This window comes from Stegodyphus dumicola, chromosome X1 (assembly GCF_044657685.1).
Source record: "Stegodyphus dumicola isolate Sdum_Otavi_A_Nest chromosome X1, ASM4465768v1".
Taxonomy (NCBI): domain Eukaryota; kingdom Metazoa; phylum Arthropoda; class Arachnida; order Araneae; family Eresidae; genus Stegodyphus; species Stegodyphus dumicola.
Genome location: NC_140780.1, coordinates 90,251,912 through 90,279,815, shown reverse-complemented (window position 1 = coordinate 90,279,815; position 27,904 = coordinate 90,251,912). Strand labels below are relative to the sequence as shown.

The window sequence follows — 27,904 nt, the reverse complement described above, 5'->3', positions numbered from 1 at the left end:
TGAGTCAAAAAAACCGTGATTAATTAATTATAAATAATTTTTTTTTAATTTTTCTAATTCAAAAATCGAAAATCGGGCTTCGAGGTCTGGTGGCCAGCCCCTTTGTGCTTCCGTATAAAAAATTCCAGGTCCCTGCGTGCGATAGATTTGGCTGGAGAGCTCGGTCAGACAGACAGACAGACACATTACACTTGCTTTTATTATTACAGATTACTGCTACGAGTGTGAATTTTTCATCTTATTAAGCATAAAGCGGCATATTTCGTTTTTCGCCTTTGAACTGAAAAGGAAACCTGAAAATGAAGAATACTAATGATTTCTGGGATTCCTAGTAGTACATTCAATTCGTAAAACTGGCTTCCACGTGTGCCATCTGAGACAGATTACCCTTGCGTGCGTTTATCTGATCAGTTACTACTTACCTACATTAGCCCTTTCTTTCTCTGAAGACATTCTCTTATTTCTGTGTTCATCGTTGGAACTGTCATCAATTATATATGTATGTGAGTGTCTGAGTACTGTGGAAATACGTCTACCTATTTTTTCAGTATGCATTTGCTATGAATTTTCTTCTTCTGAATATGCTTCTGCGGAGTGGGAGAAGAAATAGTGCATGAAAATTTAATTAATGTTGTGTAATATGAATTTCACAGGAACATCCGCCACGTATTTACCAGCGTGGCATAATATTGAAGTTTCGTGGACCTTTTTCCAGTATAACAGGAAAAAAATCTGCATATATATATATTGTAATTCTGTATGTTGCTATTATCGCCTTGCCCATGACCTTATTGAGTGCCGGATGCAGTTGAAGAGGGTATTTTAAACTTCAAGATAATTTTGGAAGTTCGATGACTTAAGTTTTCATACTACTACAAATAGACAAAGAATGGAAATAATTCGTGATTATTAGATGGATAATGAGTGAAAGCCCATTTAGAATTTGGAAAAAAAAAATGTAGAAATTAATTGTAATAACATAAAATCTTTTGGAAAATTTTTCAAGGCGATTAAATTTATAAGCTTGTAATGTCGTTTGTTAAAGTAACCCGTCTTGTAAAAATAATAAGCCGAGTTGGGTCACCCTAGCTGTCGGGAAATTGTAGAAAAAGACAGAAGGAGCAGTTTCGACGAATAATACTCCACCCGCTACCAAATAGGTAAGGCCAGTAAATAATAATATCTCATTTGGTGTTCTGTTCCAGAAACTGAAACGCCTAGTTGCTTGTTGTTTCTCAGTATTTATAACTTGAATATGGATCAGTATCTCATAAACTCTTTCACGAAACGTGTGGTTTGGTTGGGATTAGTAGATTATGGCAAAGCACACTAGTGCTATCTGCGTAAGGGAAGGGATGCCTTCGTAGATGGCGTTCTAAGGGAGACTGGCTCGCATACACTTTACACATGGAGAAAACCACGAAAATGCCCATGTAGCCAGCCCGTTCGCCTGGAATCGAACTCAGGTCGGAACTACTAGTTTTCCAGCTATTTTACCGCTCATCCGCCCCTCCACGAAAAGGTAAGGGTTATCCGGAAAGTAGCGAACCGCATTGAATAATTCGAAAACGGGCCTTGTTATATCGTAATTAAGCAGAGAAATAAACTAGACTTCCATTTCAGATTTGTGCGCCATCATTCTGCGATTATTCGATCGAAAGTGGCATGTCGTTGTGGAAGTTCCTGTCCTGTCCTGTATAGCTATTATATTCACAGTGAGTAAAGAAATTTTTTAAACATTAAGTTAAGCATTTTAAAATTTTACCTGGGCTTCACTTGTTATAAGTTTTTTGAATAATTTTCACTGGTGAATATGCAATTTTAAAAAAGTGAAGATTTGCAGTACCGTTCGCTTTTGAGTTTGTGAATACGATGCTTAACACATAACTAATGCTTATTCAATGACACCTCTTTTTCGACTGAGTAGCTTGCGACTGAGTGCCTGTTCATGTATGTAAATAGCTTAGCTTTGATGTGCTGTGGAATACTTTGCCGTAAAAAAATAGACATGCTAATCTTACTTGAAAAATAGTAGTTACTGAAAATATCTTTACTATGTTATAAGCAGTTTCACGACGTTGAGGTTAAATTGGTATTCAAACGTATTTGGGGGTGTTTCTATATAATAGCATATTTTTTAAATCTTTTTTGAATAGTAGATTGTAGATCTTTTTTTAATAGTCGTCTGGCTTTGAATGCTGAGTAAGTTGAAAGTTCGATCTGACACAGAAATTCGTTGTTTTTTCAGCCTGTTCTTCATCGAAAGTGTCCATACTAGAGACAGAAGCTTCAGGGTGGAAATTTTGCATGTCGGAACTAACTTCAATTTGAAATTTAAAAAATTCAGAAAGAAAAAAATATATCAGCCAAATAAATATTTAAAAAAAAAACTGGCTGACGTTATTTACATAAATGTAAATGTGTATTTTGCCTTTCAAGTCTTACAACAATAAACTTAAGCAATCAGCTCATCTACTTTTTTTTTTTTTTTGTTCCGTTTGGAAACTTGGAGAAAAGAAAGCTTTCTTGCAAAACAAAATCTCTCTTCTTCTAAAATGTCAAATGGTAGAAACGCTGAAATCGTTGTTCAACGGAATGAGGGGCTTCTAATGTGTTTATTTCTCATTAAGTGAAGTAAAGGATTTCCTCGACAATGTAAGCGTGTTCCTAATTTTTGCAAGGTACTTTTCTTAAGAAAATCCTACAAATAGTTTTGTATCACTTTTAAAATTTATTTAAACAGCGGTTTTTATAAACAGAAGTGGGGAATCTCTTTAAATAAATGTAGAGATCTTTTACGGAATCTGATATCGTTGGTGCAAAAAATATCGGGAGAAAGTATATTTTTGTGGATAATTTCTGGAGTCGTCAAGTAATTGACATTTCATTTTCTCTGAAATATAAGGTTGTTTTTATCTGAGAGTCTATATCCATTTTATATATAAGTTATGAAGCTATTTTGATCACGTATGCGCAGTCAGTTCGTCTGTCACTCTTATAAATATATAAAAGCGGGTGGGGATGAAGAGAATAGTAATCTTGGTATCTTAGCTGATTCAGCTGCAGTCTTGTAGCTTCCGGATTAGGTAAGGGATCGAGACAAAAGCTTTTTTCAAAGCGTTGGTTAGTTTAAAAGTCTTCCAAACGATTCAAAGTACTAAAAAAGAAACTCTCATGTATAGCATAAAAATACCGCAGATGTTATACTATAGTATTTTTTATCATTAATTACGCAATAAGTTCCATGTAAGATGCGAAGCTTTAAATTTTATTTACTATATGATCAGTTGTTATTTGATTCATTGTGTCGGCTAGTAGTAGAATGTAGTTTTGTTGTTCTGCTACATATTTAAGCTGCTACGCAAAAAGCTGAATGTAGAATTAAAAGAGTTACTGCGGCTTCAAAAATTAACAAATTAATGGAAGATAAACTAAACAGCGTCGCCGTAATGTTACGTTTTAATTAATGTTATGTGAATATGAATCTCTTCGTATAGAATTAGCATTTCTCCTGTACATGTAAAAAGAGAAACAGTCTTAAAAGTGGGAATTGTGTTTTCGGTGCTGTTTGCATATTTTTTGTGAGTATAATAGATTTCTAAGTCAAGTTATTATTACTTTTTTTCGTAAAATTTAATGCACACTTTATTCATTTACTATTTTTTAATGCGTGGAATTTATTTTTATTATGTCCGGTGACACTTAGGAGTCCTTTGAAGGCCACGTAAGGTTTTTGATCTAGGTAGCAAGTGTTGCTTCACATTGTTTAAAGTATATCTATTCCACATAATATTAGTAGGCTGTGATTCTATATATAAAACTATTACCCGAACGTTTTAGCCTTGTGATCCACATATATCAAATTACGACTTATTGCGACCCACGTGCTTATGGCTCTTTCGAAGGAAAATCAGAATAGCAGTGAAGTAATAATTAATGAGCATAACTCTTAAAAATTAATTCATACTCATAAATTAATTCGTAATTGCGTATAAATATATATAATTACGAAATAAGGGAAAGAATACTTTTAACTATTTGCGACTTACACTTTGGGAATCATTGATGTACATTCGGTGATTTGTTATTAAATGTTTTCAATGTTATTTAAACTGTTATATATAAAAGTAAATGCAGAAAGGGCGAAGCGATCAAACATGTGAAAGATATTTTAGACAATGCGGCAGTATATTCTCAAACGTTTTCACTGTGGGCATTAGGGTTCTGATGACCTTATAGCTATTAGTTCTTCACATACTGTTTCTTAAAGTAAGTCTGCTGCCCTTTTTATAGTCATGGTGGTTGACCTGAGAACTATCGCTGTAAAACAACTTTTGTGAATAGCATGTCGTAAGTAACATTTTTGGGTTACATAAGATCTTGCGTATGTTTGGAGCTCCCTATTTCATTTACCTTTCCATTTTTATGTATTTTGAGCAACGTTATTTTGAGCATCATTGTTAGTTTATATTTTTCTTTATCTGTAGAAGCTTCTTCCTTGTTACGTTCTCTGCTTTTCCACTGGCAACAGAAATTCCTTTTATGCTTATCTGAAATCGTTTGAAAAATTCATTTCCTTTGCTTTCTAAAAATTAAATTCAAGCAGAAATTGTCAATATTTGTCTATACTCTTATTGGCGGTACTACGCATGGAGGAAATTGAGCATTTTCATTCAGTTTTGGCTCTGCGTAAAATTCCGGAAGGGAACAATCCCTTAGGAATGCTTATTTTTGGTGTAAGAAAATGTATATCTCTTTTAAGTACAGTATCCATATAAATATATATATAAATATATGGATATTATTCTTGAAAGATATATATATTATTTTATACACACACAAACATATATATAGATACATATATATAAATGGACGTATTCGGCTTATGACCAGTGATTAGACGTTGGACTTAATTTTCGATACAGTTCCTATTGATGCTAAAAATAATGTTGATTCCTTGTTAAAGACACTCGAGAATAAACTGAGATAAAAATTACCTTATTTTATAAAAGCATGATGAATTGCATAGCTCTCTTAAATTCTGTCTCTAAAGGAAAGCATGCTTCACCTGTCACGTTTTCTTTTCATTTGATATAACTACAGTCATGGCGTAAAGAGTGGTTGTTTAAGAGATGTTTTGATACTTATTACGCCTTTTAACATCATCATCTCTCATATAAAAGGGAAGGGGTTGAAGTCGTGGTTCATTTACAATGCAGATCGATGTAAGTATATTTTCATCATCTGAACTGTATCATTTAAGTATGCCCCATAAACGACGTAATGGAATTTTAAGTGAATGTAATCTTTCATTTGAACTTGGGGTCGTTAGTGTGTCTTTTAAAAATCCAAGTTTCATCGCTGGAGGAATTCATCGGGAAAAGAAAGATACCATTTATTATTCTTAACAATTTCTTTTTACTTTTGCATGCACAATCGTTGGAATAAGAAAGGATCTTTGGGATGATTTCGAATAATAAATTATGTTTCCTTACTATGAAATTGATTAAATATGTGAGATTGTATACGAGGTCTGCGTCATAGTTCTTTGCAACTTAAATAATCGTTATTGTTTTTTTTTTTTTTTTTTTTTTTTTGTGTGTGTGTGTGTGATTATGGTAAGGCCTCTAGGACTGTCTGTCGAAGGAGAGCGATGCCTTAGCGGAGGACTTTTCTAAGAGAAACTGGCTCGTATATACGTTACACATGAGGAGAACCACGAAAACGCCCATACAGTCAGCCCGTTCGCGGGTAAATATTCGTCGTAGCTGTGTATTTCGTATTGTAAAATTTAATAACATTTGTACAGATTTTGATTCACAAAAATAGTTTCAATCTTGCGGGTGGGAGGACTCTATAAAAATAAAATCTAATTTCTTTTATACCTTTTTTGGGATAGTTAAAAAAAAATTCCATATAGTAGAACATTCATTATACTGTAGTACCCTCTACTTTAAAAAAGATTGTTTTACAACTTCAACACGCTGCATACAGCATAGAATGTTTATTATTTCTTTGTAAGAAAAATTATGTATATGTGCATTTGTATAATATCGGTAATGATATTACAGTAGAAGAAATGATATTTTAATATTCAGTGGGACTGATGAGCTTAATAAAGAGTTAATAGCTTAGCGCTGTTATGTTTAAGATTTATAATAGATGTCTTAAATCACCTTGCTCAGTTGTAAGGATTATGTTAATTTTATTAACAGTTAAATTTTGAGTTAAACTTCTTTCCTGGCAAATTCTTAACTTCAACTTACTACTTCCGGCCAGAACGTAGTTTTAGAATCACGTCTGAATACATAATGAGGAGGAGCGGTATTTAACCGCGAAGTTCTACTTGCTGTGTTAGAGAGAATCAGAGTTTCTGATTGGCGCGCATTCGCCTTTTTGGCTGCACTCTCTCAAAGCTGTTATTACGCTCGGCCGTACTCAGGCCCTTGATAGCTTCGCAGTCATCTCGTGTTTAAGGGGCCAACTCCATTAAAACTTTGATAGCTTCGGCGATATCGCTTTAGTTTAGATTAGTTTTAGTTTACTCCATAGCCTCTTAAGTTCAAGCCCAAGTGTCGGCTTTTATTGTACACTCAAAGACGGAGTTCTGTTAAATCTTATTTGAATAATAAAGGGTTATTTCGCTTAAGTTCTTATCAGTTCTTAAGATTCCTCACGTTCAACAATAACTTAGCAAAGTGAGGAACTCTACACAGTAAGTTAAAGGTGATTTCTTTCTTCTGTTAAAAGTTGTCAGGACTTGTATGTCTTTTGACTTGCTGTAGAAACATGAAGTGTCCTGAATAAGAACAGGGAGCTTACTCAAGCTATGTTCAAGTATGTGTGGAATGGACGACACAAGCAGGAAGGGCTTACTTTACCCTTTATTCTCTATAAGATTGCAGGTGTTCCCGCACTTCGGGATACAGAGACCAACCACTTGTTGTCTGAACTTAAGAATATAAAACTACTAACTAAAATTCTAAATAAGAGCTAACTTTGAATTAGTTTACAAATGCCTAACACTAAGACTGGCCTTTTTAAAAGGTTACGTATGCAGTACGCAAACTGCCGAAACTACAATACGTTTTAAATATCAAGAGGATTAAACCTCTGGCCTTAAGGCAAGCAGCAACTGATTGAAAACTCGTACAGAATGCAGTGGCAAGGCGGCTCACTTTCCCTCTCTCTCTCTAACTCTTGGCAAAAAGCCACAACTTAAATACTTGGGCGTTAGCAAGTACAATTTGCATAAACCAGTTAACACATTTAATTCTGGCCGGAAGTGGAAAATAAGAAGTGATAGTACAGTTTTAAAATAAAATAAACGTTAGTAAAACTTAAGATCCTTACAAAGTTGGCATTCAGCACCAAAATCATTTTCCTCTAAGTGTGATAACTATTTTGGGAAAGAAGTGAAAAATATAATTCTATTCTGTATGCAGTACGTTGAAGTTTTTGGATAAATCACACCTCTCTTACTGTAATGGTAAATTATTGCCGTCTTTTGTAGTGCTTTGAAATGTAAAGCTTTCAGTCATCCCCTTGATGTCTAATGCTTTCCTAGCTATTTGAAACGCTCCCAAGAGGAGCTTTGGGAAACACTGATTTAGGGCATTTCTTTAAATGATGCGCTTCAGACATTTTCAAACAATTTGTTCAAAATATTTTACGGAATTGTTTGAGGTGCAGAAGAATATGTGTAACAGACCTATTTATGTAATTACTGTCATGAATTAAAGTATTTTTGACTTACAAAAAGCCCTAAAAGCTGCAAATTAAAATATTTACTATTTATTGTTCTGAATCTGATTTAGAATTATGCTATGTTTCCTTCGCATAAGGAATGAAAACTTCGTTTGCGCGCTTTCATCCCTCCTTATTAATGCATATCATTACTTGCCTGCTAACTTGTGTTATTTGGCCTTCTTGTGAAAATTTCTTAAACAAGTAAAATTGAATTTATAAATGAGTTACCTACAGTCGTTATTGTTTCTCCTGTCGGTAAAGTAATTTTGCTGTTTTTTCTCTTCTGGCAGTTCGATTCTTCATCTCATTATTCGTATAATTTATTTTTTTTTTTATTTTACATGTTTAGACTGAGTGTTGAGGTGAGAAATCTTGTTAAGTGAAAGCAAAAAACTACAGTTTCATCTGGGGCTGAAGCAGCCCATCTGAAATTCCATCCCCATTACTACTGTCAATGGCTGTAATTATGAACCTCTTGGTAATTAAAAGTGCATTATGTGAAAATATTGTTATCCTTGAAGTGTTCGCGGTAACCCGTTCTTGATTACCATATGTGTTAAAAGACCCTCATGAAATTAAGGTGTGAGGCAAATTCTGGATAGAAATTCGTTTGCAGATGAATGGTTTGATCACCTAGCTGCGAAATATTACATCTGCTGTGCTCATTTCCTGTTTATTAATAGAAAATATTTTCGTTTTCTGTGGCATGTTTATAGGTGCGACTTGCTATATATAATAGTTGGTTGTGAGTCGTTGTTATAAAATCTTGACGTCTCGGGAGCCTTTCAAATTATGTTGAAAATACAGGCAAATTTATCTATAAATCACGGTTTTATTACTGTGTTTAATGTATTAAAATTCCTTTTTGTGACTTCATATTTGCGTAATGCACTGAACCCCAATGGAATTTTAAGAGGAAACTGAACTCATCAATTTTGTTAAAGCAAAAAAAGTATGGTTAAAAATATAATTAAAGTATATAAAATTAACTTTATCTTGAAACTAACTTAGAACAATTCATTTCCTTTAAATCCGTACAATTAGATGAATATAGTTGTGCAGATTTATTTACTTCATTTGTTTTCGGTTACTATTTTTAGTTACAAATTTTTAGGTTAAGTGATTTAAATCGAAGTATTTTTATCAATTTTATTTTAGCTTGTTTATTAGATAATTAAATGTGTGAAGATATATATCTTCTTGAGTGGCAATCTTTGGGTTTCATATATGCAACTAAATCTGGGAAAATGCAAATCACGAAATTACTCTAATGCATTTTATTTTCATTCTATAAGTTCAAGCAATATGCATTTAAATCCTGCTGGAAGCTATTGTATTTCAGTGAATATATTTTTTCAGACAGTAGTAATTAAAATATAATAGCAATTAATATAATAATAAAATAAATAGTAATTCACATCGCATTCTTATCCCAATTACATTTTACTCGGTAATTTCTTGGTATTTCTCTCTTCTCTTTCTCCAGACTGGTACATGGCGCTATTTCAAAGTATTGTTATGCGCATGGTCACAATTTCCGTTGCATATACCCATAATAACATCATTTGCATTTCAAAAGTTTTTCATTGTTTAGACAGGTATACTAAGAAAAGGCACTGCATTTCAAAATTTTTTCGTCGTTTAGACACATATACCAAGAAAACTTCACCGTGGTGTTCTGAAAAAAGTAATTCGTTGCAGGGCTATGTTGACTAACTAAAATGTGCTCTAGGTTGGATTTATTTATTTTAAGGCTAAGTTCTGAAATTTTAATGTAAGAGAGAAATCCCCTCGACTAAAGTTTCAAGGTGTTTATCTTGATGCAGAACTTCAAAAGATACTGTTTGCTTTTTTTTAAAAGGCACAAAAGAAAATAAGAGGTTTCTATACCACATATGTCTGCAGCTTCATCTGTTTTCGTTAGATCCCAAGTGAGAATTTTGGCTGAAGGTAACATATGCTATGCTCAAAAAATCGTCGTATTGGCTATCGATCGCATTCCTATACGTGACTTTGTATTATCTTGAGAAAATATTTGAAAGGAAGAGTGAATTTCCCATTTGCTGCGCAGGGAATATGAGTTTATTGTTTTTCTTTATGTTTTTATGTGATAAGTGCTTATTTTTATCTGGCTAAATACACGAAAAAAAAGTGTTTTTTCAAAAACTGTGGAGACTGCTGGTAAAATTTACCATATTAGATGTATTCCTGTTTTTCTTAATTTTCTGTCTCAAATAAAAATCAATTGTACTTGCATATATTTACGTATTACCGCATCCAACACACATACTTATTCACACATATACAGTATATTTTTGCTGTTGTTTTTCTTATGGGATTTGTGCATCTCAGTGTAGGTATTTCATACACTCGTAAGAAATAAAACAAAAATTTAAATCCGTGTTAAGCAAAGAACTGCCCTCTTTAAATAAAGTTAAATTTTCCCAAATGACTAGTTAAATTAAGAACACTGTTGTTGGTAATAAGTCGAAATCCGTTATTAAAAACATTGCTATGTGTATTTTACCATTTCATTTTATATTCTAAGACAGTCTTTTGTTCTGTCTGTGCTATTCAAATTAATTAGTGCATCCTATAATTTATGACGTCTTCATATCGACAAAATGCATTTAATTGGTACCATTTTTTTTAATCCCTCTCCTCCTAATAACAAGAAAAGTTGCAGGCATGTCACACTTTGAACCTTTTTATACATCCATACCATATATTACCCATACGATAAGATTGATATCCGGGAGATTATTTAAGGCCTGATATAACTTTGAAATCACGTATTAATATGTTGGCATCTTGTTGGTACATTTAATTTCTTACCGCGAGGTAGCTTATATATCTACGTATATAAATGTGTCCCAATAGAATTGTTAATAGTTGACTATTGGCTGTACAGTAAGTTACCCAAGTAATAGCTTTTACAAGTTGTCCGCTATTAGAAGCTGTAGGACATGCGTTATGAAATTATTTTTTTTCCTATCTCTAATTTTGTTTTTTAAAAAAAACTGCATAATGTAATAACTCTTAGTCTGTACATCAATATTCTGTTATAGGTTTCCGTTTAAACAATCATTTCTTAATTATTTTCACATAATTTATCTTTGTGACTTCGAATTCGTAGTAATCTGTAATGGTGTTTGCAACAATATATGTGTTATCCTTTTACTATTTTTATTCGCTTGTGAAAATCAGCTATTTGAATGCTACATAAAAGCGAATAAAAATAAAATATAATTAAGCATTAAGAAGCATTTATCGTTACAAATTCGATTATTTAATACAAATAATAGTGGCTGTTTTTATTCAATTAAATTTGACAATTTAATTGAATAAAAACAGCCACTATTATTTATCCGATGACGCATCATTGACGGTCATGACGAATTTAGTCATGAAATTATCAAATTACAAAAATTTCGATTTACAAAATACACTTGCACATTCTTAGCACATTAGTCAATCTTTTCGGTTAAGAAGGACTGCTGTAAAAGGCGAAGTGTGAAGGATATTCAGAAGTTAAGTATTCGAAGGGCTATGTATATTTATGTTTAATAGCGCTAACAAATGTTTTATGAAAGTTCGTACTTGAACTGTTGTTCACTCACAAGTTTAAACGTTGTATGCCGTTATAACTTCAGAGTTATAGATCATGTTTTTATAATAAAATTACTGAAACTACGGAATATATTATTAATTTTTATTTGTTGAGTCCCCTTAATATTTTTTTTAGCCACGAAAAAATTTCGGTTGCTGAAAGCTAACATAGATCCAGAGTTAATTAAAGATGCTAGAAGTTTCTGAAAAATGAAGCATCTTGGAAGATTTGCGTGGTGTATTTCGTGTATATGCAATACTGGTAAACGGAGTCCTCAAAAATACATTCAAAATGACTTTTGGTTATATTTGTTAGTTGTTTAATTAATTATGATAAAGCACTTTCGAGAGCTATCTGTCTAAGGAGAGGGATGTCATTGTGGAAAACTTTTCATTACAGTTATCTTTCTCAGAGAATTATCGTTATTAAAATTTTCTAAAAATCTCGCATTTTGAATAATACAAGCAGGTATAGTGGAAAAGTTAAACACGATAGCAATTTTACTAATTCCATGTGTTTATTCATTTATAAAATTATCTTCAGACAAATGTTAAATCACTGCAAACGCGCACACGTCCAACACAAAAAATAAACAAATAAGTTAGGAGGTCTTTTTTTATGCTCAAAACAAATTTACAAATTTTTGCTGGTTTCTCCTTTTACCAGTTATTTTATCATGTTTTTATGTTTATAAAGTCTGCCTGCCTGGGCATATGGTTCCAATGGCATCATGTTTAGATATTATGTGTCAAGCATTTTTCTTGTTCCTTCAAATGGTGAACATTTTACTTTGAATTTATGATTTTCTTCTACATTTTTTATCTCTGCTGGCTGTTGTTTTCTTGAAAAATGCCATTTTTCTAAGAGTCGAATATTTCTTCGACGTTTCCATGAAATAGATTATTTTGTGATAGACTGAATTTTCTCCCCCTTTCCACCCACCAGAAACACATCCTTCAAAAGTCCTTCCAGTACAACAGTTTTTTTTTTCTTTTTTTTTTCCCCTGGCGTATAGTTTCATTCAGTTTGAAATTTAAGAAATCACATTATCTTTATTTTGGCCAGTAATATTCGTCGTTTGATTTCTGGCTCGAAAACGGAATAGGAGAAAAAAATTGATAGGGTGAGGGTCATTCAGTAGAGAATGTAATTTGATTCCTTTTATCCTAAAAAATCCCTAAAAGGATTTTACGTTCTGTGTGAAGGGATTGTGCAAATCGATAAGAATTTTATTGTATTGTTCAGCATTGAAATTATTGGAAACAAGCACGTAAAAGTTTCTTTATCTAGACGCGGCGTGATACAGCTCAGTAAAATCTAATCCAGTGGTAGAAATAGATAGGAAAGTGGTTTAAGCATTTCATTCTTAAAATAAGTTAGCTGTCCTTTCATTTTGAACAATCTATGTATTTAATATTTAAGTGGAAAAGTCAAATTATAAAATATGGTAAAATATCTGAAATAAAAAGAACTGCGCTGCATGCCTGTTCGATTTAAAATTCCTTTTGAATTCAGTGTAAATGGAGATTTGTCAAATAAATATGCAGTTTGGATCGATTCAACAACTGCCGAAAGCACTTATTTAAAAAAAAAAAAAAAAGTTTTAAAAAAGTAGATCACATTTACATAGATTTCGGATACGATGGTACTGTACATTGACAAAATATTTTAAAAAATACTGTATGTAATTTCACTTTTCGGGGGGAGGAGGTTAGTTATGCAATTAAAGGCTAATAAATTTTAATTTCATTAAATAGTAAAGGATGTAGAAGGTTTCAAGTTTATAATACTTACAACTATATTTTATTCCTGTATTTGTTTGATATAATTGCCGTTTAATTTTCTTGCGATCCAGCTGAAATTGGAGTCGCTAAATTGAATTAATACGCAGGTGTTTAAATAATTTTAATTTATTCCAAATGCATTTTCTTTAATCAGAGTTCTGCTAACTTAATCAAATTCTCTGACTGCTTAGCTCTAAAAGAAAATTTTTTTTTTCTCTTTTTTTTAACTTTTCCCCATCAGAGTAGAAATTTGTATTCCAAACGTCTCTTTTAAGTTCTTGCATTAATTTATCTTGCAAAATTTCTGTTTAATTATTTTTTCTATAACTCCCCCGCCCCTTGACAGAAACAAGCCTACTATTTTCTAGAAATCATATGCATGTAGAATTCTTGGGCTTAGTCTTTGAGCTTTCGTTTAACTAGGTAACTAGGTTACCTACTAGTTAAACGAAACAGTTTCATTTAATTAGAGTATCTAGTTAAACGTTTTGTATTACAGTCCAAAATTTCCTTATTTTGGAAATTACTGTTCAGGCTGTTTTCGCTTATTCATAGAGCTGATGAAACGTATAAAAAACAAAATATTTAAACGTATTTTTTTAATTATGAGCACTGTCACCCGAATATAAAATTAAATATATCGTGTAAATAATTTAAGCCTAAAGTGCTTGCCATCGTAAGGCATTCCATTCTTCGTTGATGGTTCTTTTCTTTTAATCTTGTTGAGGACCTTAGTATGCTCTTTATATCACTATTCTTGGATACTCATTTTTTATTCGATGTTTTTTAATAATCTTTAAACATTTTCTTTCAGTTTATCGAGAAGTTTCAGGAGGTGAAAGAAGCAACTCGGCAAGCAGCCCAGCAGAAAGCCCAACAGCAGACGAACGGTAGCGCTTCCACGCCCGTTACGTCGGCTAGCGCGTCCCCTTGCAGCAGCCGCAGCGTCCCAACTCCACCTGTCCCGTCCCAGACGCCGACTTCTGAGAGTGGTGGTGCCGAGGACTGCGTCCCTATATCCGCCAATCAGCTAGATCACGTTGTGAGCAGTCTCCCATCAAATGTCAACGACATTGCCAATACACTCAAATCATCTCTCGTCGCACATCAAAGAAGCCAAAGCTTGTCCGGTCTTCAAGCCAGCAAGGTAATAATACTATTATTGTTTATATATAGGTCCTTGGATTTAAATCTAAAGCTCTGTAAGTATTATCTGTAGCCAAAGCCTTTACAAAATATTTAGAAATTGAACTCTCCAATACTGAATTAATGTACACTCTAAACTGACTGGCCCTCCACTAGTCAAGAAGCTAAAACAGCGTAACGTAGGCATTTCTATTCTGTGTTTGATTTCTGGTATCAAAACAAGTTGGCTGCCTGAGAGTTTTTATGGTTTTTTAATTTTTTATTTTATTGCAAATCAGCTTCCATTTCGAAAGCCTTGATTACTTGACCGTAACATAATCATGTTTGTACCTGACTACTCTTTTCTGCCCAGTGTTGAACTAAACGTAAACGCGATAAAATTTTTGAAAAAAATAAAAAAAAAAATATTCCGCTTCTATGGTGCATAATGTAATTTGATAAATGACGACTGAAAATGAAAATCTTCCTGTTTCAAATGTCAAGACAAATTTAAAGTATTGTTGACTGGGAGTGGTAAAATTACAGTTAAAAGTAATTTCAAAATAAGTGATAATTAAAATAAATTTAAAATTTCAAAACACATAAATTGACGGGTCAAAAGCAATTCAGATATGTTACCGGTTTCCAAAAGTTAAGCAAGAAATTGAAAAATCGCGATAAATCGATTAAAAGTTTGTTCGAAATTCTTGAAATTTGAATATACTGCAAATAAAGGCAAGCTGCGTAGAGTAGTATTGTGCTGCCATGACTTTATGTAAATACGATACAGCTTAAAACCAACTGTTTGGGAAGGAATCGCTATTCAGTGAATGACTGTATGTTAAACGGTTTCGAGAGAGCCGAGGTGTAAAACTGAGTTCGATGCAACGATTTTCATTAGAACTGAGTTATAGAATCATTTGCCGTCTAAAAGTAGGTCAACAACAGCCTGGCTTAACATGGCTAAATATCGACCGTTCTGTGGTAAACTGGTTATTGAACCACTTTTTCTGACTACTGTTTCAGCCACTCGAAGACCTACCGAAGGTAGGCCAAGAATGACCACTTCTGCAGCTGACCGGTATTTGCAACTTAGTGGACGTCGCAACAGGACTGCGATTTTATCTCAATTTAGATTCGCCCTTATTTCTGCTACAGGAAGTAAAGTATCAGAAACGACAGTACAACAGTACGCAGAAAGTTGCATGGAGGAAGTCTGTATGCTAAGCCACCTGCATTGTACTTCCCGTTTACTTACGCTCTTTGAATTAGGTAGGTACATAGTCATGTATATCAGACTGAAAATCAGCGGAGATCTCTTCTTTAATTGATGAGTCCCGTTTTGCTTTATAACGTGATTCTCGACGTGTGTACGTATGGAGAGAAGCAAACATTCGATATCTTCTGTCTAACTTAAGGTAAAAGGATACCTGTGAAGAGGTAGTGTTCTTGTATGGGGGGGAGTATCTTCAGATGGCCACACTGATCTGTATGTGCTGCCACATGAAACTCGCAGTGCTCAGAGGTACAGAGACAACATACTGGATCTTACTGTTCTTCCGTATGCTGCCGTAATTAGAGATACCTTCATTTTGCAAGCAGATAATGCTCGCTCCCATACTGCCCGCCTCGTGCACCAATTTCTTGAAGAAGAATCTGTTGTTCAAATGAAATGGTCAGCACGCTTTCCCAACCTTAATCCTATTGAGCATATGTGGAACGATCTCTGGAGGCATGTTGCTGGCTTCCAACCCCCTCCCTAGAGCTTAGATGGGCCTAGAACTGCTTTGCGTGGTCCATGCAGTTCATTGGCAGCATCATAAACAGCATGAGATATTGCTGTTCGAAGTGATTATACTAACCACTGAAAACTATTTTGTTTGATTTGCATATCCGAATTTTGATTTCATGTCCCTATAGATATCAAAAAATTTTAATATTATGTATAGCATTTTCATGTGTTTTTAAGTTACTTGTGACAATAAATTTTACTACCAAGTGTCGTCCAATTTGCTTGCATTATTTTTGAGTTATAGTCATTTTTCCGTTTTCAGAGTTGACAACTCTCCCGATTTCAGACCGTAGTTACACCAACCCAATTTACAATACACTTCTCTCGACTTTCTCTTATTCCTAAAATTCCTCGCGATTTTTATGTAGCTTGGCTTCATACTTCATTATTTGCATCCGAGCAAGTAATTTTTTACATCTGAAAGCGTTTGATTTTCTCTACATTATATATATATCTAAAAAAAAACCAAAGTCGTTTCATCAGTGAGACATTACGGCGCGCTTCTGCTTTGTATGTGAGAGCACACTTGTCCTATAGCATCGTATTTCAGTTCTCCAGTAAGGATCAAAGCGCCGATGTGGGCTATCTGGCATAACTAGCGTCTTTTATGTTACCTCTAGTGTTTTATACTCACCTCACGGTACTTATACTTGAAATGCCTTATGCATAGGTCTTCTGTACACATCCTAAGGGACAGTGTGCCTAAGAGAAATGAAAAGTTTTGTAAAATAAAAAAGTGAAACTTAAAAAAAAATTTTTTTTAAATATAAATGGGAAAAGAAAAATTTTTTTTAAAAAAATTTTGAATAAAAAAGTGAAATGTAAAAAATAAATTTGCTTTTGTGAAAATAAAAACCTTGAAAAATTAATTTGCGAAAATTAAAAGTAAACTATACGTTTGCAGAAAGTATAAACATGGAATGAAAATATAATAAATTTCATTTAGTAAGAATGAGGGGGAGAAAGAAGGATGTTTGTAGAATTAAAAAAAGAGAGAGCGAAAAGAAAGGTAAAATAACACCAACGTTTGGCCGCAAGCTGGAACTTGAAAAGAGATGGTACTTAACACCGTAATCTGGATTTGTCCGAAAAGTCCTACACGCGTAATGGTTTGCACGTTCTCCTGTTATGCGAGAGGTGGTAGGTTCGATCCCAGCTTTTTAAAATTCATGGAAAAGGTACTGTTATTAAATCAAGAAATTGAATGACTTAAAAATAAATAAATATTAAATAATGGGACTCTCAGTTAAAAGTAATTAGAGATTAAATTATTCAAAATACTAAACGGAAAGTAATTAAAACTGATGTCATTCAAACATATGATTCAAAAAATCGCTGCCACAAAAAGTACTTTGAAAAAATATTGTTATTGGCACAAAAAAATAAAACTATTGCGTATGACGTCATTCAACCCGTCAACATCATTTCCGGGAAAATCAAAGACGGCGGCATCACCTTTCTGGTGTCACGTGATCCAAGGCTACGCTACCTTATACCCTCGGCCGTCTCACTAGGACCTCTGGTTACTATTTAGGATAAAGGTCTTGTGAAATTTCCTTAAGTATCTTTATCGTTCCTTTTATGAGACATGACTGCATCTAAATCCAGCATGATGTTTTGGTTCTTACAAATATCCGCAATAATAAAGTTAACACATCACTTTCTGACATTTTTCCTTGCGCGTTTTCACTACTTATTCATTAAGCAAAATGTCTACGATTGTTGTACAAGGGTCACTTTTTAAAGATGATCTCATTATGCTTCTAATTAGAATTCGTTTATTTCTGATTGGAGTGGAAAGGAAGCTACTTAATTCAATACATTATTTTGTTATGGCATAGAAGGAAAACATAGGAAAAAATGAATGCTATATTATGACCTGTTTGTTTTCAGGTATACCAGTATCCAGTATAGTGGATGCACTCCTAAATTGAAGCTGCTCAACTAAAAGTGGTTATTATAATTTGTGGTAGTTGTGCAGTGTGATTTGGTTGTTTTTTTGTGATTACGACAAAAGCGTCGAGGGCTATTTGCCCAAGGGAAGGGATGCTTTCCTGGAGGACTTTCTAAGGGAAATTGGCTCGTATACACGTTACACATGGTGCCAGCTCGATCGCGCGGACCGAACTGCCAGTGTTCAGTGACTTTACCGCTTGGCCGTTGGTGGGTCAGCAGTGTGTATATACAGTATTTTTCTGTATAGTTCATTTAGCATTTAAACAGTAATTAAGTGTAATTTTTCTATTATAGTGTAATGATTAGACCCCCTTCTTCTCATTCCTCATTTCATTTAGTAAAATACCTGCTTATAAAACCCTACCAAATTTTAGAACAAAAATATAACAAAGAGGTGTTATTTTCAAGTAAATATTATATGCTTTGCTCCCTTTTTCGTATTTTGTAAGTTTGCATGTTGTTTGGTTATGCAAGTTTTAAAACAAGTTATTTTGGTAAAAATAAGTATATTTCAGTATATTTTCCCACCCTAATAAAATCAGTAGAATTTTTTTGCGTTATCTGCAGGAGTTTAAAAATAATCTTCCAAAAGCTCTAGCAGACTAGAAGTGCAACCGCCAGCGATCAAACGGTAAAGTTACCGAACACTGGTAGTACAATCCGGCTTCAGATATCGGCAAAAGGCTAACTACACTGGAGTTTTCATATTTTCCATGTGTAACGTGAATACGAGCCAGTTTCTCTTAAAATCCTCTCTATAATGGCATTTCTTCCCCTAAAAACATAAAACACTCGCATGCTTTACCATAATCCATCTAATCCAATCCAGGTGAAGGATGATTAACAGTGGCTTTAATTCTGAATGTCTGTAGTTGTAATCCACTTTCTAAGCAATGTATAGTCTTGGCTTTCTCTGACGTCCAATATGTCAGTTTAAACTCAAACTCGAGAGTATCTATCTTGGTTCCGTGACTTCTTTCATTGTCAGTAAGGGATTATTACCAAGTACAGTACCATCTACAACATGGTATTGCAACATTTCCTTTGTTAAACGGCGCAGAAAGTTGCTCGGAGTGGCAGTTACCTACAGCCATTTCAATTGAAATAACATTATGCTTTATAAACTGCTGACCATTTAAAAGAAAAGGCGATAAAAAAAGCCTGTCTTACGGAAAGGTGAATAGATTACCTGGATGTAACTTCTTATTATGTTAATTGTGAAGCATCTGCAGTTACCAATTCCAAATTGTGAACGAAAAATTCACCTTTTGGAATAAGAACTTGACGGAGAAAAATGAGAAAGGCGTAAACTGGTTCTTGAAGTACCTCTTAATCGTAAATTAACTGATGGAAAATGTGAATTTAGAGAGGTTTGTTTAGAATCATTAAAATATATCATTTCAGGTTTTAAGTAACTTTATGAATGTTTTTGATAAGTCCTTCATTTCTGTAAGTCTTCTTAATAAAGTCGGTGCTCCTCTTTCAAATGTTAATTAACTAGAGCGGGAAATAAATCCGAATAATAGCATACCGAGTCTTAGTTTGTCTTATATGTTTGAATGTGGAATCAATTATCTCGCAATGGGTTGTTTGAGATGCTGTTTTAAAAGTCTTCTGTCTTAAGGAAGTAAGATTAATTCACACATGCTATTTCAGTCCATTACTTTAATCGAACAACTGCTTATTACGGCGTCTGATTCCCATTTTCCATTCCGTGGTCATTAATGATGCTGATCAATTTAGATATTCGTGACATCAAGTCGCATTTGGTTATGCTTTTCAGAAAACTCACTGGCGATTTTACGTCAAGTGAAGCCATTCTCTCTAAATATTAAATTCCAAATAATAAACCTTTTCGCTATAATAATTCAACAAAATAACCCTTAAACATAATCTTTTTAATGATGCCTCTCTTTGTTAAAGAATTTCCTAGCAGGTTTTTTTATGACACTGTTGTTCAGCATGTTTCTTGAAATTCATTGGCCCCAAAGAATTCTTCTGTAAATTCTATTAAACTGCCTTCCCCATCTTGGCATTTTATTAATATGGACTGGATTGTTCAGTAAAAGAATTATCTGTCCAAGAGAGGAATGTTATTATGCAAGGCTTTTCTAATGGAAGCTAGATTATTTGTATGTATTACACATTTTCGTTTTTTTTTTTTAATTAATGTAAAGTACGCAAGGGCCGTGTGGCAAGGAGAGGATCCTTCATAGAGAGCGTTTTAAAGAGCGTCTGGCTCACATTACATCACATCTAGGCCAACCCATAAAATCCTCTTTGGGCCCAACCAGTGGCCGAGTGGCTAACCCTTTGAGCGCGAGTACAAAATTGCTTAAGGGAAAAAAAATCTTTCCTGCCTGCAAAATTGATCGCAGTTGAAATCTGTTTGTGTGCGGATACGATAAGAACGTTTCCCGCATATATTCAGCATAAAATCACGGATAACGCGTTCGGAGGTTTAAGACTGCTGAATACTGAGAGTATGACGTGGGTTCGATACTACGCAAACAAGTTGCCTGCATGTCTGGTTTTTGTCATTTTCAACATGTGTAACGTGAATACGAACCAGTCTCCCTTAAATAATTTTCCAGAAAGGCTTTCTTCCAATTAAGCAGATAGCCCTCCTGTGCTTTGCCGTCTTCAAATAACCTAACCAAACAAAATCCTCACTGGGATCAAACCCGTTCACCGGGATTCGAACCCCCATCGAACTGCCGGTGTTTAGCGGTCTTATTTGCTCTGCTACGAAATCAGCGATCCCTTGTCGGGAAATTACGCAGGAAAAAATAATCAGTGGCCAACCCGGGTAGACAAAGAATAGTAAATTGAACGAAGCAAAAAAAAAAACTGATGTTTCGTGACTTAAGACAGTGGGTATGGGCTTATTATTAATGTATTTATAGGCATTCTTACACATATATATACACATATAAGTAAGATGTTCGTGAAAGGAAGCTACAGGCTTTTTCTTCTTTAAACGTGTTTTTTTTTTTTTTTTTTTTCTTTTTTTAATTGTTGATTCTAGGCATGCACTTTTCATTTTATTATCGTTTTAAGTAAGCTAGAGAATATTATGAGAATAATTTCAGAATTGGGAGGTTGAAAGATTTTTGAAAACACGAAGTTTAACTTTTATATTGTCCCTATAGAGTAAAACGGTTATATTCAACTATACTCAATACGGATTCATTAATCGCCGTTTGTTTACTATAGTTGTTTCTTGAAGTGTGGGGAAAATTTTATGGAACAGTTAATTTCGCTATTAAGTGTGCTTTGTCAGTGAATTTAATTTCTGTTGTCTTCCCGAATTTTGCACTTATAAGTGCAAAGCGTTATTCGCATGTAACATACTGATGCATAACGAACATTTTGCTGACTGGGCGTTTCTTCTACGGAGAGACATACAAAAAACTGAAACTCGTATTTTCGAAGCCATTCTACCCTTCACTGCTAAAACTAATTCTAATAATAAATATTTTCAAACATATTTTAAAGAAAATGTTTTATTTGGAGGTAGATATTTAGGATCAACAGTTGAATAGTTTAAACTTGTAGCTACCTTTCACGAACTCTTTATATGCGTAAGTAGGTACAAATATGCATTGGCGAACCAAACCGTTATGAACATTCCCACATTTTTCAATGAATTCATTTGGATGACATGGAGGGCACGTGATTAAGTGGAAATGGTATTTAACTGGCGCTGGAAAAGGTAAAGAATCATTCTTGCACTTACTTTTGAGAGTGATGTGAAAGGCTGCTAATCTAAGCGAGTTTGACAGAGGGCAGATTGTAATGGCCCGGAGATTCAGAACGAGTATCGCGGAAACCGCACGACTGGCAGGTTGTTCACGGTCTGCCGTTGTTAGTATTTATGCAAAGTAGATAAATGACGCTGAAACCAGCAGCAGACGCCAAGGTGTTGGTCGTCCACACGTCATCAAAGAAAAAGATCTCAGAGACTGTCCTGCTTGGCACAGCAAAATTGGCGCCAGGCATTGGCTCACCTGACAGCCCAATACAATACAGTTCCAAGTGTTTCTGAACGCAAAGTTCAGCGGACACCGTTGGATATGAGACTGCGCAGCAGATCTCCCACTCGTGTGCCTCTGTTGACTAAGCGTCATTGTCAACTACGTCTTCAGTGGGCCGGGGAACATCGATACTGGACCATGGATAAGTGGAAGACAGTTGCCTGGCCGGATGAATCACGATTTCTCATTCATCACGACCATGGTCGTGTCAGGGTACACCGAACAGTTGCTACCCCCTTGTACAGCAGGTCATACACAGGCTGCTGGTGGTGGTATCATGCTTTGGGGGATGTTCTTATGGGCGGACCCTTAGTTGTAGTAGAATAGACCATGAAAGCTGCAGACTATGTGAACATAACTTCGGATCCGTTGAACTCTTATACGGCATCTGTCTTCCCAACTGGAAATGGAATCTTCCATCAGGACAACACCCTATATTACAAAGCTCGAATTGTGTTGGAATGGTTCAACGGGCATAAGGACAAATTCTTAATTAATGGTTTGGTTTATTTAATTATGACAAAGCACACTAGGGCTATCTGCCTAAGGGGAGGGATGCCTTCGTGGAGGACTTTCTAAGGGAAACTGGCTCGTATACACGTTACACATGGGGAAAACCACGAAAACGCCCATGCAGCCAGCCCGTTCGCGGGATTCGAACCTCGGACCGAACTACCAGTGTTCAGCGACTTTACCACTCTGCCGCTGGTCCGCCCCCTAATTAATGTCCTGGCCACCTAACTCGCCGCATCTTAACACGATAGAGTATATTTGGGACGTCATAGAGCAGCAGCTCAGAGCTTAAACACCACCATGTCGGAATATCTCGACTTTGCGTGACCGCTGCTTAACCATTTTGCGTACACTGTCTCCAGTCATATATCAAGAACTTGTGGCATCCATGCTGAGGCGAGTTACAGCAGTTTTGCAGGCCAAATGTCGCGCAACGCGTTATTGAATAGGTAGTCATAATGTTTTGGCACTTTAGTGTAGATCACCTCATAATTTAATGTCATCAAACATAAAAATGGAAACACTGAAGTGTGCATTCTATGGACTATTTGGTTAAACTAATATTTTATTTTAAAGGGAACTGTATATATAGCATGTGCTTTTAGGAAGTAGCGTTTTGGGGGGACGCAGAAAGAGTAAAGGAATTTGAGATCATTAAGTAAAAAATTCCCGATCTCTTCGATGATGTATTCGTTATATTAGCCTTATAGCTTTATTATGTTCGTGCTGTATTTGAAATGGAAGCTGTTTCATCAGCCGTGGTAGTAGCCGTAAACCTAATCTTCTTTTTCATTCACTTTAAGACCATCATAATTCTTAAACATTTGTATAACTCTTAATATTTGTTAAGAATTTTGGTTTCGCAAAAAAATACCCTTAAAAAGGAAAGTTATCATTGTCGTATGTATTTAGTCTCGGTAAATTAATTTATCTCTTAAATTCCATGTCAAAAAATACTTGTCCATTTTTACAAGAAGTTAAAAAAAAAAAAAAAAAAAAAAAAAAAAAGATATTTTTCCTCCTGCAACATAAGGAAAGCAATTTTCATCCAGTACGTCGTATTATTAACGACGAAAAGATTGTAAGCAGGTCCGATATCGAGCTGTTGCTATGATCATTAAATGTGTATGTGTTGCAACTTAGTGTATGATAGGCTTCAGTTTTTCAAAAGCGGTTCCCCTTCAGTAATTTGCATCGCAGTATCTTAACATCCATTCACATGGCCAAATTACATCCTTACTTCCTTCTAAATTTAGTGTAAAAAAAGCACCCAGTTTTTGCCAACAGCTGAATACTTGCTATTTAAGATTCCATCGAGAATTATGGTCTTTTCATTGGTCATTTAACTGTCTTACTACGAATGAACGTTGTACGGAGTGCACCACAGAGTGTGTTCATTATTATACACTCGAGAAGGTACAAATACACTTGCTTCCAAGCCTTAACATGTGGGTCGAACCCACTATCCTTGGTATTGGACTAGCAGTCAATCTTCGCTTATCACCATATTGTCCAGAGTGGCACACATGCAAAAACATGTAGACATTTATGTATTCTGACATATCTGTCTCAAATGTGAAGTGGTATTAGATAAAGTATTATTCATCTGAGTCTCGTGTTTCTTTTCTACATATATTCTTGGAAGCATGATTAAACTGTTGTTGTTGTGTTGGGACTTATCACATTTGTCTGACAGTAACATCAAAACAAGCCCACGAAATCCATCGTGGCAAGGGGAGCAAGTCTGCGTCTGTCGTTGGCAAAAGCCTTGATCACCGTACAGGTGCCAGTACGACTTCGCTCAGTTCCGCCCCAGTTTTAATAGAGAGCACCCCGGAGGGACGGATCTGAGGGTCTCTCACCCCTCCTCTTCTATCAACCTTTCAAGAGGACTTTCGGCTCCCCGCATCATTAGAGTGTCTCCATGCCACACAAACACTATGCATTTACAAACACGCAATGCCTTCTCCGGGATTCGAGCCTGGGCTATTTGGGTACCGCAGCAGGCACACCTAACCACTATACCTTCCGAGCGGTTGATTAAGCAACTAAATAACTTTACTAAATATCTACTTTGCGAGAGATCCAGAGAAAAACAAATTCACGTGTGGTATCTTAACTGTTGACATTTGCTTGCAGGAACTCCTTTTAAAATTATTGTTTACTAAAAAACCTGGATTTAATTAACTACCAGAAAGTGTTTGGTAAATTTAGTGTCACTAATTAATCATGTTAATTACAATTCCTGCATCATAACCAATTTCAAATGCTTTATTTGTCATTGCTTTAGCAGTAATCGATGATTAGAAAGCAGTTGGTTTGGTTGCATGAGCAGGATAATACTTTAATATTAGTCTGCTATGTATGTCATTGTTGTCCTAATGTATTCTCTACAGAGAGCTGTAGTGTATAGAAAAGAGTTAAATCAGAATCATTAAATTGAAAAGCCTGTAAATTCTTACACCATAAAAATGTCTTAACAGTACTCATTGATAGGCCATTATTCATAAATTAGTCCTACAAATAACTGTAAAAGATTCTTGGAAGAATATTCAAATCTTTTATTCTTGGAGTATTTTTATTTGGAAGCAAACGAAACCGTGTGGCATTTGTTTCAAGAATTCACATTACTTTGTCCTTTGTAAACTGCGAGCTAAATTAATGATATGCTTAGGTTCTTTTAATCTCCTCGTCGTTCTGAGAAATGCAATAGTTAATTACACGTTTTGACGCATACTGTAATTTTATTTTACATTTTACACTTCTCTACTAAAAGTTATTATTCTGCATCATTGCTTTGTTTAAATCCCTCGCAGTGCTCTTTCAGATCCATACTTTGCGAAGTACTTAACTCAGTTTAGTTAAATAATTTCATTCTGAGATTGTTTTCACTTGTCGTCTACGAAAGGGTAGTTTTCAGTATTGTGTTCATTTTTTGGGAGGGGGGGGCAAGTATATTACTAAGAATTCGTAAGCCTTCTAAAACACTTTTTGCCATTATGGATGATTTATTCCCATGTTCAAGCTTTAAAACTTTAAAAAAAAGAGATAAAAAGAGTTTATGCTTCAGTGTTTGGGGTTTTGTCCCAACTTTATTATTTTTTAAAATTAGTTTCAAGATGTCACTTGAGCTTTTTAAAAATTATTGTTTCAGCAACGGATTGCGTAGAAAGAAGTAACAGTGGCTCTTTATTTTGCAAAAATCGCGTATTCTAATTAAATTCTCCGCTTAATTAGTTTTGCTGAGTACTTAATTCGTAGCTCCTTATTTAATTAAACTAAAAAATTGTCCCGAATTAGTTAGTGAAATGGACGACGAATTGCGATGCGTAGTGATCTTCAAACTGTAGTACAAATACCCTTAGGGTATTAATATCTTACGAGTGATTTCCGGGAGGTACTCACTCAGAGAAAATTAGCGATATGAATTAAGTGAAAATTAGCGATATGAATGAGAATTACCGAACTGGCTGAGAGAAAGTATCTTCTTCGTTTACATGAGAAATTTATTAAGTATTGCTGTCATAATGATATTATTATTTCGAATAAAGTAGCACTTGTATTTTATTACTACTTTATTTCCTTATATTATCAGACATGAGGACAATAATTTATATTTCTCTATTTCGTGTCATAATTTGTCATAATTATTCAAGATCTTCATGGATGCTTTTAAACATCAGACTTTTAGTTCGGACGCAGGACTGCAGTTCTAAAAAGTCTAAGAGTCGCTAGCGTAGGTGATTTTTTTTTAGGTCTTGACAAGAACTAGCAGACTGAAGATGTAAAAAAAATTCACTGGATTATCCTAACTAAGAACATCTTAGCAACATTTCACTAAGGATTCCCTAATAAAATTTAGACGCTTTGCTTTTACTGAAAATGAAATCTTTGCTATTATTACGTCATGTAATTATGATTTATGTTTGACTTTTGCCGTTTAAACCCCTGAAGAGAAAGCAACGTTTATGTCTAAAACGTTATCAACGTTATCCGCCAAACATCTTGTGCCTTGAATCTAAATAATTGTCAGTCAGGCCTTTGGTAGAATCTTTCTTCTGACCTTAACCGAATTAATGATAAATCAGCAAAAGTAAGACTACTATCAGTTCGACTGCATGCAATTACTCTTATATCAGTGATTACATGCACACACACCCTTCCACTAATATATACTGTTTTCTCAATCTTAAATGGTCTGTGTCTGTTAAAAAATAGCTGAGCGAGATCTAGATTTTCTCGATATCTGTTATCTCTAAAACACAACGGTTACTTAAATGAGAAAAATATTCAAAATATTGCATCTCCTTTCTTTTGCAACCGAAATCCTGTTTGGGTTTTTCTTTGTTGTTTAAATAATCCTCACTGAATTCTATTTTAAACTTTTTATGCTGCAATATTTTAATACATTCTATAATTTAAAGAGAATATTATAACATGTGTATGGTTATTACTATTATTTTTTACTAACCAGTTATTTTATGTTTTGAATCTTTACTGTCACTTCTCGTTTCCGTTTCCCTACCAGAATGTCAATGAGACAGAAAGATATAGTATTTAAAGGAAGGTTTCGGGACTTTAATTCACAGCGTGTTCTGCCCCTCGAGGCCAAGTTACTAGGTTTTTGCTACCTCAGGTAAGATTTTTTCTTCGGCTTTGCATTATCCTACCGACTTTTAAATGCTTACACCGGTTAGAATTGTGAGTCAACCTTGCATTAAATTGACTTGTGCAGTCTTTGACCACTAGCTGAATTTTATATTTGATTGTACTGTTACTTTAAATGATATCGCCACAAGTGGTGGGCTGGTTTGTAGCACGAGTTGTGTGTGCATTTATGTTGTAATTCTGATTTAATAAAAAGATTTGCGCTGAAATGTTATTAAGTCTTTGTAGTTCTGTTCAGACATAGCGATAATTCGCTTAGCGTCTGTTAGGAATTTGATACTAGTTTATGCTACCAAAACAAGTCAAACTTAATACATGTATATTCGTTTTCCTGTGTGCTATGTTTAAAAAAAGATTATTTTACACATCGAGGTGGGATAAGAAACTACTCAGCGTGCATAGGAAATTTTCGAGCTTCAAAAAATTCTTGAAGTCATATAAACTATAAGCCAATGTGTAACGTGTTGATCCTTAGTGTGTGAGTAGCATATTTTTGCAGCATAAATTCTTAAAATTAACTGAGGTTGCAAACGCCTAAGTAGTGAAAAACGTTTAAGAAAAGATTCAGATTCACATGACATTTCTGGCAACGAGAGAGACGAAGATGAAGAATTTTTGATATCATGTTTAATTTTATTCTGAGCTTTCCCTCTCAAGTAGCACATGCATT

The 27,904-nt window shown here is 34.5% G+C and overlaps 1 protein-coding gene across 3 annotated transcripts in view; it reads left to right on the top strand.

The window, feature by feature from the left end:
- The window catches only part of LOC118193351 (uncharacterized), a 370,168-nt gene that overhangs the window by 242,775 nt on the left and 99,489 nt on the right, over positions 1 to 27,904 (top strand). For all 3 annotated transcript variants that reach the window (XM_085807853.1, XM_085807852.1, XM_085807851.1), the window contains exon 4: positions 13,958 to 14,290. In XM_085807853.1, coding sequence (XP_085663979.1) covers positions 13,958 to 14,290 — 333 coding nt within the window. The remainder of the gene's footprint in view (positions 1 to 13,957; positions 14,291 to 27,904) is intronic.